This window comes from Xenopus laevis, chromosome 7S (genome assembly GCF_017654675.1).
Source record: "Xenopus laevis strain J_2021 chromosome 7S, Xenopus_laevis_v10.1, whole genome shotgun sequence".
Lineage (NCBI taxonomy): Eukaryota > Metazoa > Chordata > Amphibia > Anura > Pipidae > Xenopus > Xenopus laevis.
Window position 1 is genome coordinate 107,806,697 of NC_054384.1, and position 15,252 is coordinate 107,821,948.

The following is a 15,252-nucleotide window of genomic DNA, read 5'->3' on the forward strand; positions in this document are numbered from 1 at the left end:
TATCCAAATTACGGAAAGGCCGTCTCCCATATTTTATGCAAATAATCCAACTTTTTCAAAATAATTTCTTCTTTCTGTGTAATAATAAAACAGTCGCTTGTACTTGATCCGAACTAAGATATAATTAATCCTTATTGGAGGCAAAAATGGGTTTATTTAATGTTTATATGATTTTCTAGTAGACTTAAAGGGATACTGTCATGGGAAAAAAATTTTTTTTCAAATCAAATCAGTTAATAGTGCTGCTCCAGCAGAATTCTGCACTGAAATCCATTTCTCAAAAGAGCAAACAGATTTTTTTATATTCAATTTTGAAATCTGACATGGGGCTAGACATATTGTCAATTTCCCAGCTGCCCCAAGTCATGTGACTTGTGCTCTGATAAACTTCAATCACTCTTTACTGCTGTACTGCAAGTTGGAGTGATATCACCCCCTCCCTTTCCCCCCAGCAGCCAAACAAAAGAACAATGGGAAGGTAACCAGATAACAGCTCCCTAACACAAGATAACAGCTCCCTGGTAGATCTAAGAACAACACTCATTAGTAAAAACCCATGTCCCACTGAGACACATTCAGTTACATTGAGAAGGAAAAACAGCAGCCTGCCAGAAAGCATTTCTCTCCTGAAGTGCAGGCACAAGTCACATGACCTGGGGCAGCTGGGAAATTGACAAAATGTCTAGCCCCATGTCAGATTTCAAAATTGAATTAAAAAAAATCTGTTTGCTCTTTTGAGAAATGGATTTCAGTGCAGAATTCTGCTGGAGCAGCACTATTAACTGGTTCATTTTGAAAAAAAAATGTTTCCCCATGACAGTATCCCTTTAAGGTATGAAGAACCAAATTATGGAAAGATTTGTTATCTGGAAAACCCCAGGTCCTGAGCATTCTGGATAACAGGTCCCATACCTGTAGCATGTTCTTCTAACCACCACCAGATCATTCGGACTGCATTAAGCAAAGCAACAGCAGAGTCACCCAGATCCCCAATACGGACACAGCTAGAACAAGTTACACTGCAAGATGCACAAGTCCAAAGCAGTGCCTCATTTATTGATCTCTTGTGCAGTAGAAAGATGGTCTATACTTGAAAAGAGAAAGTCACGTAGTAGATGAGAACAATCGGGAGTGAAAGGAGCAAAAATGATAGTTAAAGTTACACTCATATTTGCAGTTTGCAATTCCATAATGACAGACAATGTACGGTTAAGTGTTTCAGTTACACAACGGTGAAAGAACAAAGTCTTTAGCATGGTTTTTTTTCATTTACTTCCTTTTACAATCAAAAATACCCTGTTAACGCTGCGCAAAAAACATTGCAAGTAATTTTCTTTTTTTTCCCATGTTTTGAAGGAGAATTTGGTGTAACAGAAGAGAAAAACCGAAAAATAATAAAAGCTTAAAGCCTATAAATTGCCACATTACTATACATTTTAAATTAGAGGCTTTAAGAAAAAAAAAAAAATCTTTACTAGATTAAATGTGCATTAATAACATTAATAAACTCTGGTATACAAAAGCAGAAATGAAAAAACAGCATAGTAAATTGATGGGTAACAAGCATGCCGGACAGTACACACAATTCCTAAAGAGGTTTGGCATACAAAGATTTTTTGGAAATGTCAACGTGTGTTTTTGAAAATAAAAAAAAAATATGTTTTTTTGTATAGTTACATCTCATAAAATGGATTAATTTGCCCATTTACTGCCCTTTGACAGCAAAATAAAAATGTATAAACAGACATTATCTTTTTGAATCACCAAAGCAATTGAGCACAGTGAAAATATTGTACAGTCGTTCTTAATGTTGCCTTTAAAAATCGCACTTCCAAAACATAATCAGACTGAGCTCTTGATCTTCTGTAGCTGTCTATTACTTTATTTTTAGTATCCTCCAAAACACCAATACTTGAAACAAACATGAATCTGAACGGCCTTGGAGTCCAAACAGCAACTACACATGATTCAGTATTTCGAAGCCCAATTAAAACACATAAGAACAAAAAGAAAAAAAAAAAAAGAAAAAAAGGGAAAACATTTAAAAAGACAATCGTTTTATATGTCTGATATTTTTAAAGTGATGCCTCAATACCATCTTTGGTACAATAAATTAAAAAAAACAAAATAAAATAAAACAGTACGTTACTATCCACAGAGATATGAAAAGGACAGGTTTTGTTTTTTGTACATTTTGAAAGCAAAATGAAAACCCAAAACCGCTACTGTTACAGCATCTAGGACTGTAAGGGACAGGTTTTAATACTGAAACAAGGGCTTTAGCGTCTTACATGAACGCAAAGAGGTGTGCCATCACACACTGAACAGAGGCCAAGGTATTATTAAAATTCAAAAGGAGGGGTAATAAATGCAGTCATAAAAAGGATTTTTTTTTTGTAGTGTTTAAAACCAGAATTCAGTGTATAAAAAAGTGTCACTTTAAAGGGTCAGTGGGCGGGGAAAAAAGGAATTGGGAGGGTTAAGAGACAGATGGGAGGGGAACACTGAACTTCTGCAGCATTAATCTGTAAAATAATGAATGGCTCCTAAAAATCTTTCCTGAAACAGCTAAAACCGACCGAGTATGAAGTCATAAATAAAAGACATGGGAACCTTTTAGGTTTTTATAAAGCAAAACTGTTAAAAAGAGTTTTAGCAGCAATTCCAGTTGAGAGAGAGAGAGAGAGAGAGTGGAGTTAGCAGCCAAGGTTATTCCAGTGACGTGCAGTATCTGCACCCTAGCAAGGTTGGTATAAAGTGGGGTTCGGGGATAACAACACAGGAATTCTATATGAATGGCAGAATGGCAGCGGAGGGGTAACTGGCACAGACAGTGTTTTGCAGAGTGATGTTTTGGCCTGTAAACGAGTTCACCGACGTGCAAAGTAAGTCTGGGTTTCTCCTGCTTCTTCTGAAGAGGAACTGATGATAGAAATGGAAGCATTGGAAATGTCTTGAAGTCTTTGCACAGGTTAACTTCTACCAGTGTGTCAAAAGCAATTAAAAAAAAAAAAAAAATTAAAGGTAAAATAAAAAAAAAAAAGAGCAGTCCAGTTGAAGTCTGTTAAAACTGCTTTGCATGGTCAACACACACTTCACACTCCTCTCGTAGTGATTTTTTTTTTAATAAATAAACAATTCACATTAACAGCTAAACCTTGACATTTTTTGATGGTTGTGATAAAAGCCAGCTCACCCTTTTCCACAACCCCAACCCTTCAAAGCCTGTCAGACCTCCTTTTTCGAATTCAGTATTTCTATTATTGGTATGGCTTTATTTGTACATTAAAGAATCATCAAGAACTTGCTGCCGTACTCTGAGGAACACAAACGCCTAACATCGCACTCTCTTCCGTTTCCGTCCTGTTTCGGATGTGAGGGGGTCCAACCATGCTGGATGTGTTGCTAGTGTAGGGGTAATTCAGAGGCACGCCCGAATCCGTATGCCCACTGACTGTTCTAGTCCGAAAAGCAGATACTCCTAAGTGTAAGTTTGCGGAGCCAAAAGGAGTGCAGTCTAAGCTAGGGTGATGTGGGTGCAATGAAGAGGAAGACTGGGGGTGTCTGTGTCCCAAGCTGAGCTCCATAGACTCTGGGATTTGCGGAGAGGAGGAGGTGATGAGCTGCCGATGATAGTGCGGCCTGTTTACGTGATGATACAGCGGGTGAGGGTGATGCGGTTCGTTTCCATGAAAATGCTGCGGCTGACTGGGAGTTGGTTTGTGAGGTAAGATCTGAGGGTAGGAATCACTGTTTGTGATTGGAACATCTCCACCAGCCCACAGTCTTATCTGCTGCTGTGAATGAGTCTAAGAGAAAGAAAAAGAACACAAACATGAGAAAACTTGCATCAATAAAGTTGGCAGAAACAAATTGCATACTTGCTAAGCATAATCGCTGTGTCTATAATGGCTGCCTTGCTTGTTGTAATGCTCCTTGAGCACCATGGGAGAAAAGCCCTATACTAATGATTCCCTTTCATCAATTTACAATCTATTAACTAGAAACCCATTTTTCAAAAAGCTCCAAAATACAGGAAAGGAAGGCCACCATGAAAAGTGTGTAGTTTTAGCTGTGGTTATGTTCTGTGCTTTGCCTTATGCTCTCGTTAAAGAAGGGATTATTTAATCTACATGTGCAATCTAACATTGCTGGGAGGAAATAAATAAATATAAATATCTCAGATTCCAAGGTTTCAGACCAGATCATCCCAAAGCATAAGGCACAAACCAGTTCTTGTAGTTGATGGCAACTATAACATAAATTCACGTTGGCGGCAAAACAATCCTATTGTCCTACTGTTTTTTTTTGCACGTTTTTTAAAAGGGGTTGTTCACCTTTAAAGGTAACGATCAGTAACAAATTAAAAAAAAAAAAAAAAAAATGTAGTTAGTATAGAACAAAAAAACCCCACAAAGACAAATTAAACTTTTAAATCGCTAAGTCTTTATTAAGAAATAACTCCGCTTGTGCTCCTCTTCAGAAAAGACGATCCATCGTGCGGCGCTCGATTTCTCCTCCCTGCCTTCCGTATAGGAGAAATTGAGCGCCGCATGATGGATCATCGTCGTGTCGCCTTTTTTTGGAGGAGCGCAAACGGAGCTTCGGTAAGTTATTTCTTTATAAAGACTTAGCGATTTAAAAGTTTCATTTGTCTTTATTGGGTTTTTTTACGAACAAATTAAAAAAATTATGTTATTGGTCCTTTAAATTAACTTTTATGATGTAGAGTGATATTCTGAGACAATTTGCAATTGGTTTTCATTTTTTATTATTTGTGGGTTTTGAGTTATTTAGCTTATTATTTAACAGCTCTTCAGTTTGCAATTTCAGAAGTCTGGTTGGTAGGTACAAGTTACTCTAGCAACCATGCCCTGGTTTTAATGAGACTGGAATATGAATAGAGAGGCCTGAATATAAAGAGGAGTAATAAAAAGTAGCAATAACAATAATACATTTGTAGCCTTACAGTGCATTTGTTTTATAGATTGGGTCAGTGACCCCCATTTCAAAGCTTGGAAGAACCAGAAGAAGGCAAATAATATATAAATAAAATGAAGACCAATTGGAAAGTTGCTTAGATTTGGCCATTCTAGAACATACTAAAAGTTAAAGGAGAGCCGTCCCTGTAAGAAATGGAAGTCCGATCTATGAAAAGGCCCTAGGTCACATGCATTAAAGATGGATGATCCCATAGCTGTATCTACATGCTACAAGATATGTGACTGGTCGTTAACACACGGAGTAATGCAGCAAGCAAATAACCAACCCACGCTGTCCTAAACCTGTGCATATACTTGTAGAAGTTTTGCCACGCAATTAATACACAATATCAACAGAATAAAAAGGAAACTTGGAGGCAATAAATACGACATACCAACTTTCTTGAACAGGTTAGTTTTGGAATAAAAAAAATATATATAAAGGGTTATTTACCTGTGGACTCTGCATCTCATAATCTGTGTGGGCAACGGCACTGTTGTAGTATCTGTTGCTGTACCGGTAATTACGGTTATCATTCGAAGAGCCACTAGATCCTCCTGCAGTAAAAAAGGCACTGGGTTTAGCAAGGAGTAGATAATCTCATGTGGAGCAGCAGAATACTTCAGCTCAGACCTATGACACAGGGGCTTTTTGGTTCATGCTTCATGGTTGTCCTCCAAAACACCGAGGCTCATTTATAAACACTGGGCAAATTTGCCCCTGTATCCCATAGCAACCAATCAGTGATTAGCTGTTTTCAGCAAGCAGTATGTTGAACACTGAAAGCAATCATCTGATTGGCTTCCATGGGTTAGTGCCCATGTTACTACCCTGTGTCCCATAGGCCTCAACATTAAACATGAAAGCTAGATTTACACAGTTATGTTCTGTGTTTTGCATTATGTTCTCATTAAAGAAGGGAATATTTAATCTACAGGTGCAATCAAAGATTGCTGGGAAAAAAACAAAATATTTATTTTTTTAAAGATTTTAGATTCCAAGGTTTCAGACCAGATCATCCCAAAGCAGAAGGCTACCCCACAGGGATGGGCAAACGAGGGTTTGAGGGGGCTCTAGCCTATACCTTACTAAGACACTTGGCTTTGGTTTCTGATTTGTAGCACAGAGACAGTGTTTTCCAAGCCACTTGAAAAGCTCTGCTTTGGATGGAAGAAGCACAATGTATTACACGTTATGCTTTTAGGCTTACTGGTTTGGGGGACCCGTCACCCAAAAAAAATATTCCAAATCCTATTTTATCGTGTCAGTCAAGCAAAATGAACTAATTACACTGTATATAATTATATGAATAATTATTTGTTTCCATCAGTCTGGGAATTCATAATTATAACAAGCAGGCAGGAGCCATTGTGTGGGACACTGTTATTAAGACAAGACTTGTATCATCTCAGAATTTTGTTTGTGCACCAGAATGGGGGACCTGATGCCCATCCCCATGCCCTGGTTACACAATTAAATGGTGAAGAGAACTGGGGGAATGTGAGGAGAGCAGTGACATGTAGGAAGTGCTGAATGGAAAGTGAAAGTAATTACTTAAGGTATAGAGGAGGGGCAGGCAATATTTGATTGACAGCTGAGATTTTTAAACGAGTTTACAACAGCTATGAATGCTTCTATAAAATATGAATTTGGATTTCATGTTTAATTTAAAAAGGACTTTTTATTATACAGAACTGCATTTTTTATTTAATAGATTTTGTGATCCTAGGAAAATGTAAAACCAGGGTTCTGCGGTTGCAACGGCATTGGCATGTCAACCCTATCCTGATGGGTCAGCATTGGTCCCCTGCTGTGAAAAACTTAGTAAAAATCCACCTGTTTGGTGATTTGCCAAACAAGAAGATTTTAACTGTATGGTTATCTTTTTGCTATCAAAGCCTTAAAAGGACATCCCAGTTGCAACTAATGAAGATAGCAATCAAAGTAAGGTAAAATATGGATCTGAAGGGGCATACTCCATACTTTTCCTTTTGCATTGCTTAATGCACTCGTGGGACTAAAATCAGCACTTGGCAAAGGATACTAGAAAATATATATATATACTACTGAATATTGAATAATTACAGTATAAAATACTTAATATGATAGATATCAATATTCAGTAGTATATATATTTTCTAGTATCCTTTGCCATTTGTGTCCATGGATTGTTATATAGATATAGATATTAGATTGTACTAATCAATGAGTTTTTTGTACCATCAACTATATTTATTACATATTTCCTACTTATCTATATATATATATATATATATATATATATATATATATATATATATATATATATATATATATATATATATATATATATATATATATATATATATATATATATATATATATATATATATATATATATAAGCAAGCCCCATACGCCCCCTATTTCTGATTTCTAATTCACTATGTGTCCTTTAAATGAAAACTTTATGTGGAGGGTTGTAAGGGTTAATGTTTTAGGAGGTGTGTGTGAGTCTTTTATATGCTCATGTGGACAGCATTATATCATGCTTATGAGGAAGGGGTTTTGACCACTAAACAAGTCAAGCATGTATTTGTTTGTGCGCTCTATGATTTTAAATATTATTCAATAAAGTGCTGATTTTAATCCTGTGAGAGCTCAGTGTTGAAGCAATGCAATTGGACTTTCCACGCTTCGGGGGCGTCTTCACGTGGTAGCACAGTGGGACAGGTCGTATGGATCAGTGAGTGCTGCCTGTACTTTTGCTCCATACTTTTCCTTGCATATCTGTATAAATAAACTGAAAATAACAGTCTTTTCCCATTACACAACTACCATTCTTGGGTTGCAAGATTAATAGAAATCTGTAATATGATTGAGAGCATTTAACCCAGCTGGGATAGGGAAATTGTCCAAACATTTGAAGGGGTGAAAAGCACAGTGTGGTATTGCTGCTGGCCTAAGATGACAAGCTACAGAACTTGCATACGCTATAAAATGTATTTTCCAAACGTTTGTGCACCTTCATCTGCAGTTACGTCTGATTGTCCAGTCTGTATTGCTAAACGTGATGCAACTTTGCACAGGATTGCTCCAGAAGCATTGGACATAAACACGTGTATGCATATAGTATATAGACATATATTGATTATAAAAATATATTGACCAAACAAGCCATCTTTACCTGAGCTAGACACAGAACTGGTGGTACTTGTTGAGTGACTATGGTCCATTGCAGGGCTTGTAGAGTTACTATTACTTGTATTTGTCCCTTCATCTGTTGTTTTCTTGAAGAAGTTGTGCTGGAGGGCATAGAAAGGGGTGATTCTAGTCTTGGGGTCATAATCCAGCATCCTTAAAATTAAGTCTTTGAATTTGAGATAGTCTGAAGGAGAGTGCCCCTGCTCTCCTCCTCTGCGACCGCCAGGACCTCCTGTTTCCACACCCAACACTTCATGAAGTCTGCGAGTCCCTGGCACCTTGTAGTCCTAAAAAAAACACAACAAAGAATAAATGCACGTAAATGGTAGCAGTAGACCAACATCTGGATTATGCATGTAATCAGTGCACAAAGTATCCTATTTGACATGAAAACAGTAAAGCCTTAAGAGCATTATATTATAAAACTTTGCAGCGTTTAAGGACAAGGAAAGTTAAAACTGAAGAAGTAGGTAGAAATGTTGTACATGATTTTTTGTGCTTCTGTACCAGCCCAAGGCAACCACAGCCCTTTAGCAGTAAAGATCTGTGTCTCCAAAGATGCCCCAGTAGCTCCCCATCTTCTTTTCTGCTTATTCACTGCACATGCTCTGTGCTGCTGTCACTTACTGAGCTTAGGGACCCACTTACAATATACTAGGGATGCACCAAATCCACTATTTTGGATTCGGCCAAACCCCTGAATCCTTCGTGAAAGATTTGGCCGAATACCGAACCCTAATTGGCATAAGCAAATTAGGTGTTGGAAGGGGGGAAAAAATGTACTTCCTTCTTTTGACAAAAAGTCACGCGATTTCCCTCCCTGCCCCCATATGCAAATTAGGTTTTGGTTCGGCCGGGCAGAAAGATTCGGCCGAATCCTGCTGAAAAAGGCCGAATGCAGGCCAAATCCCGAACCGAATCCTGGATTCGGTGCATCCCTACAATATACAATACACATAGAATAGAAATGTCACAATATAAGGCTGATTAGTAATTAATTACACATAATTACTACATGGCAGCACAGAAACCAGTGCAATTAGCATCAGAATCGAATAATCAGCAAACCTGTAGCATCAGCTTATATTACAGCCAGGGAAGCTCATTTTCTGCTGGATAATTAGTGACGAGCCCTAAGCTTAGCTTCTCAACAGCCAATCAGAGCCCACTGAGCATGTGAGTGTCACAGACACTTTCCAAGATGGTGACCCCCTGTGACAAGTTTGAAGTCCTGGATCATTGCTGCTATTGACAAGCTCAAACTTTAGCCTCGTGCAATACGTTCATTATATAAATTATGGCATTTTTAGGCACAATCATTTTAGGGTTTAGTTCTCCTTTAACATTAAGGAAGTTTCTAGCTTCATTAAAGGGGTGGTCCACTTTAAAGTTAACTTTTAGTATGTTATAGAATGACCAGTTCTAAGCAACTTTTCAATTGGCCTACGTTTTTTATTTTGTATAAATCTTGAATTATTTGCCTTCTTCTGACACTTTCCAGCTGTCAAATGGGGGTCATTGACCCCATCTAAAAAACAAATGCTCTGTAAGGCAGCAAATGTATTGTTACTTTTTATTACTCATCTTTCTATTCAGGCCTCTCTTGTTCATGTTCCAGTCTCTTATTCATAACAGTTCAAGGTTGCTACGGTAAATTGTACCATGGCAACCAGGAGAGCTGCTGAATAAAAATCTAAATAAGTCAAAAACCTCATATAATAAAAAATGAAAAAACAATTGCTAATTGTCTCGGGATAGCACTCTCGACATCATACTTGGTTAATTTAAAAGTTAACAACCCCTTTTAGAGAACAAGCTCCACTGTATAAAGTTTGTAATAATGCAAAGTCTACTATTCGACAATGTAGAGAGGGTAGCCTTATAAAACAATTCTAACCAACGATATCCCCAAATCATATACCAGGAGCTGAAGCAAATGCAATCACGTGCAGGTAAAATGTGTATACCTTGTTTAGCACAGGCGCTTCCCCGAGAAACACTGGGGTAGTAATGTGCGGCATAAATTAAGCAGCGCCAAACTGCACTCTGACAACATACCTTTTTGAGATCTTTATTTTTCTTTACAGTCCACGTTCCTTCAGGAAGCTTGTCAAAGTATTTCCTTGCTTTTGGAGCTTGATCCAACATGTGGTTAGGGGGAGTTCCCAAAACCTCCACAATCTTGTTCATCTGATCCACCTGAAATACAGACAGAAGAAAACAGTTAAAAGCATAAGCAGCTGCTCATACAGGAACATAATATGAATTTCCTTTTTTGGAGGTCACACGGTCACGTTGCACTTAAGATTAACATATTCTCCTGGATACATATAAACATGAACACCCTGCTGAACAATCACAACAGGTGGTGCAAGCAAGGAGAAACCTCTGACACACGTCTCTTATTTATTAACGTTGATGTTTAATTATACATACAATAGATGACATTACGAAATCAAGACCATGGGATAGGCAAGGGATCGAAGAACACAGCATCCATATTAATATTAACAAATGCAGATGATGTCTTAGCTGATTCAGCAACCTGAATAACTAGAAGTGTGAGTATCCTCCCTCACATACCTCCAGCTTCATGAGAAATTAATGAAAAAATCCTGGAAATCCGCTGTGTGTACAACTACTTGTACTTTAGCAGTTTATAAACCCAACGAACCCCGACCATATCAAATGCTTTCAAGACTTCTGGCGTATTACACTATACAGTTTTAAAACCAAAAATGAACATGAAATATTCAGCTCTACAGGAGACACTTGCATTTCAGTTTGCTCTAAATAAACTACTGTGTGTTGAAAGCTTGAAATGGTTTTTTATTCACCTCAACCTTTTTTTTCACCTGTAAGCCACATTCAATTGTAAAGAGTTGGGGAGCAACAGAAGCATGAAAAAAGTTCCTGGGGGTGCCAAAAAAAAGGATATGAATTAGTGATGTGCAAGCCGACCAGATACTCGCGGGTTCGGGCCAACCTTGCACGTTTTTGTTTCTGGGTCGCGGGCGGGTTGAGCTCTTCTTACTGCTCTCCCCGCACGTGACCTTCCAAACGCTGGAACTTCCTGGTTGAGTTTTGATAGACGTGCGCCTCTCGTCCCACCCCTTTTGTGACGTCATCGGTGGGGCAGGTCTATAAAGAGACCTAGAAGTCTGGGTCGGCCGGGAGCGGGTGGTGGGTGGTTGGTGCGGTTCAGGAAAAGCCAGAGCTGCACATCACTAATATAAATGGCTTTTCAGTTGACCTGTGTGGATACACAGCCTATAGAAGTCTCTATTTGGCCATAAACCTGGTTTCTACTCAGTCAAAACCTGCCTTCAAGCCAGGAATTGAAAAATAAGCACTAGCTTTGAGGCCACTGGGAGCAACATCCAAGGGGTTGCTTATGAGTCACTAGTTGGGGACCACTGCTGTAAGGTATCGAGTCAGCTAGTATTTATGTTTAGTTGCACAACTACTACCGCTTTAGCCTCTTCATTCCCAAGTGAAAGCAGTGATGTGTGTGGCAATTAAACTTTTCATATGCAATGTTTAAAAGACAAGTAGACATTGCAGAAAAAAAATTGCAACTGCTAAATATTACCATATGTATAAAATACCGCAGAAGAGACTGCTGCACTCTGTTGCTACATACTGGAAATATAAAAAAAAATACCCGACAGCAACACAACATAAAAGGCACATAACCTAAGCTGCCCAATGCTGGCTGGCAAGGAGGAACAGCTCTTAGCGATTACCCACTAAAAGATTTTTTATTTAAGAAATTGTTGAAAAGCTGCTCTCCTATAATATGAACACAACACAAATGCTTACCTCATTGGATCCACTGAATAGAGGCTCTCCTGTATGCATTTCCACCAAAATACAGCCTAAGGACCACATGTCTATTGCCAGGTCGTATGGCATCCCCAGCAAGACTTCAGGTGAACGATAAAACCGGCTCTGAATATACTGGTAGATCTGTGGATGGAGGGAGGAGAAAAAAAAATTGTAGATTTTTCTTGAGCCAAGTTCCATTTAAGTTATGAAATACTCGACCATCTCACTTTCGGCCAAGTTAAAGTTGTTTATTACAAGTGAAGAAGCATCACAACGATTATATACCTCATTTATAAGGAAAGCTCTGACCTGTGTTCCATGACAGCACTATATAAAGTAAATATTGTAGAATAGATCATCTAAAGACTAGATAGAAACTTCTTTTTAACAAAATGAATGTTAGAATACAGATACAGGTATGGGATCAGAAAACCCCTTATCCAGAAAGCTCCAAATTACAGAAAGGCCATCTCCCATAGACTCCATTATAATACAATGATGCAGATTTTTAACAATTATTTCCTTTTTCTGTGTAATAATAAAACAGTCGCTTGTACTTGATCCCAACTAAGATATAATTAATCCTTATTGGAGGCAAAACCAGCCTATTGGCTTATTTAATGTTTCCATGATTTTCTAATAGACTTAAGGGATGAAGATCCAAATTACAGAAAGACTCCTTATCTGGAAAACCCTGGGTCCAGAGCATTCTGGATAACAGGTCCCATACCTGTACGTGTTTATCATTTTATGAATGTGCTACCACCAGTCTGTCTTTCGACTGCATAAATATTCAATTTTGTCATTGTTGCTAAAGGTGCCTCTAAACAACTTTAAAACACTCTGATAAGTTATTTTCAAATAGTTTTTAAAATATTCCCAGTTGGACTGAGATCAGTGTTTTCACTAGGCCATCGCAGAACATTCACTTTTTATAGATCAAGTCACTCCAAGGTTACTTTGCACTTGAACTTGGCATCAGTGTTCTGCAAAAGATAAGCTTCCTACAATGGCCTAGTCAAAGTCCTGACTTCATTCAAATGCTGAGTCGATGGCCTTATGTGAAAATGATGGTACAGAACTCAGCTGAACCAAGTGCAACACGGCATATCCTAACTTGGCTTGGAGCTGTGGCTCTTAAAATTAAAGGGGTGGTTCACCTTTAAAGTGATACTGACACTAAAAAAAAATATTATTCAAAATACTAAGGTACATCAAAAGCTACATATAGGTCATGTTGATGGGTTTTCACTGATAGTTCTGCTATCAGTTACTTGAATTCCTAAATTGGACTGTCCCTGCTCAACACATCAGTTAGAGTTTCTAATGCCAACAGACTGCTGAAGCTCAAATATAGCAGCCCCCTCAGAGAGGAACATGGGGGGGGATCAGATGGGTAATGTAAAAGCATCTGTAAATACTATTATGGCATAATTATAGTTAGCATGCGAAGACAATATTATGATAGATGTAAAAAAAAAAAAAGAAAAAAAAAAAAAAGGTTTAATTTCTGGTGTCAGTATCTCTAAGTTAAAGGGGTGGTTCACCTTTAAGGTAACTTTTATGTTATAGAACGCCAATTCAAAGCAACTTTTCGATTGATCATTATTTATTTTTTATAGTTATTTGTCTTTTTCTTCCAACTCTTTGCAGCTTTCAAATGGGCGTCGCTGACTCCCTTCTAAAAAAACAAATGCTCTGTAAGGCTACAAAATGTATTGTTATTGTCATTTTTTATTACGGATCCTTCTATTCATCTCCTCTCCTATTCATATTCCAGTCTCTTATTCAAATCAATGTATGGTTGCTAGGGTACTTTGGAACTTAGTTACCAGATTGCTTAAGATGCAAACTGGAGAGCTGCTGAATAGAAAGCTAAATAACAAACCATAAATAAAAAATGAAAACCAATTGCAAATTGTCTCAGAAAATCACTATAAATCATACTAAAAGTTAATTAAAAGGTGAACAACCCCTTTAAAATATGTGGTTTAATACTGCATCTCTATGGTTTTTAACCTTCAAATAGTATTCTGAAATGTTACAAACACTGAAAATGATGCACTGAAAATTGTGGAAAGGTTATTTCCTTATAAAAAATAACAAACAAAAAAACACCAAAACAAACATACCCGTTGTCCAAGCTGACAGGAGCTGCCAAAGTCCACAATTTTGATGGCACTGCGCTTAGGGTTACACAGAAGGATATTTTCAGGTTTCAGGTCACAATGGATTATACTAAGTTCAGGAGTAGCCAAGAAAAGCAAAGCAGTACAAAGCTGCTGCGCAAACTTGCGGGTGAGGTTCAGGGAGACGCCGCGGAAGTTTGTGTTTCTTAGAAGATCATATAAGTTGTACGACAGTAGCTCAAACACCAGGCAAAGATGGTTTCGAAACATGAAGTGCCGTTTTAAGTGCACTGTAAAATAAAAGTCAATTAAAGTGAAAAATTATTCCTGGACGAAACTAGATAGTTAAATGAAATTTGTACCATTATTATAGTATCCATTTGTGTAAAGAATAAATGGCATGTATATAATTTAAATAGTTGGATTAGAGCAGGGGTGCCCAAAAGTTAGATCGGGACCTATCAGTAGGCTTTAGTTGGTGATCAGTAAATCAAGACATTGTCAACAAACAGCTTTTGTCTGTCATCCTCCTGTTCTATTCTCTTCATTTAAATATTATATTAAAGGGCACCTATCACAGCCAAAATCAAACACATATTAATCTGACCAGTACAAGCCAAACACGTTTAATCAAACGACATCGTTTTTAAAAAATCAGCAGTTTTTAAAAAATCCCTTACTTTGTCAAAGGTTCTTTCACTGAGGGAGTCCATACTGTGACTATAACATGCAAATGAGTTCATGAGCATGCTCAGATTGTAGCATTGCCCTGAATATTCTACCCAGAATGCCTTGTTTTAGTAAACTCCTCCACTAGAAGTATCAGGAGATTTCCCTCTCTTGTCCCCTGCTGGTGATGTTATTATGCAAATGAAGGGCACAACTAACTTCCAGAAGGTAGCAGCACTACTGAACAGCCGCTAACAGAAGTTTGGCTGATTTCTAAATAGCTTAGGGTTGCTAGGCAAATAATGAATTTCAACTGAGCATGTGCGAGATTTCAGAGCTGTGAAGATATAGGTAGGAGGAGCCAGGGAAGTCCAAGATGGCTGCCTCAGCTAGAACTGCAGTGGAGATGGGGGAGATTTTGCAGAAGGAATAGTGAGCTGATTATTTACGGTACATTATACA

At 37.9% G+C, this 15,252-nt stretch overlaps 1 protein-coding gene across 5 annotated transcripts in view; it reads right to left on the minus strand.

Annotated features, from left to right (window-relative positions):
* Positions 1–1,030: 1,030 nt before the first annotated feature.
* Positions 1,031–15,252, minus strand: part of dyrk1a.2.L (dual-specificity tyrosine-(Y)-phosphorylation regulated kinase 1A, gene 2 L homeolog) — a 60,466-nt gene continuing 46,244 nt past the window's right edge. For 4 of the 5 annotated variants that reach the window (XM_041570375.1, XM_041570373.1, XM_041570372.1 and 1 more), the window contains 6 exons: positions 14,125–14,411; positions 11,987–12,133; positions 10,223–10,363; positions 8,148–8,451; positions 5,437–5,540; positions 1,031–3,809 (listed from right to left, as the gene is read on the minus strand). In XM_041570375.1, coding sequence (XP_041426309.1) covers positions 3,297–3,809; positions 5,437–5,540; positions 8,148–8,451; positions 10,223–10,363; positions 11,987–12,133; positions 14,125–14,411 — 1,496 coding nt within the window. In that variant the 3' untranslated portion in view covers positions 1,031–3,296. 5 annotated transcript variants of the gene reach the window in all.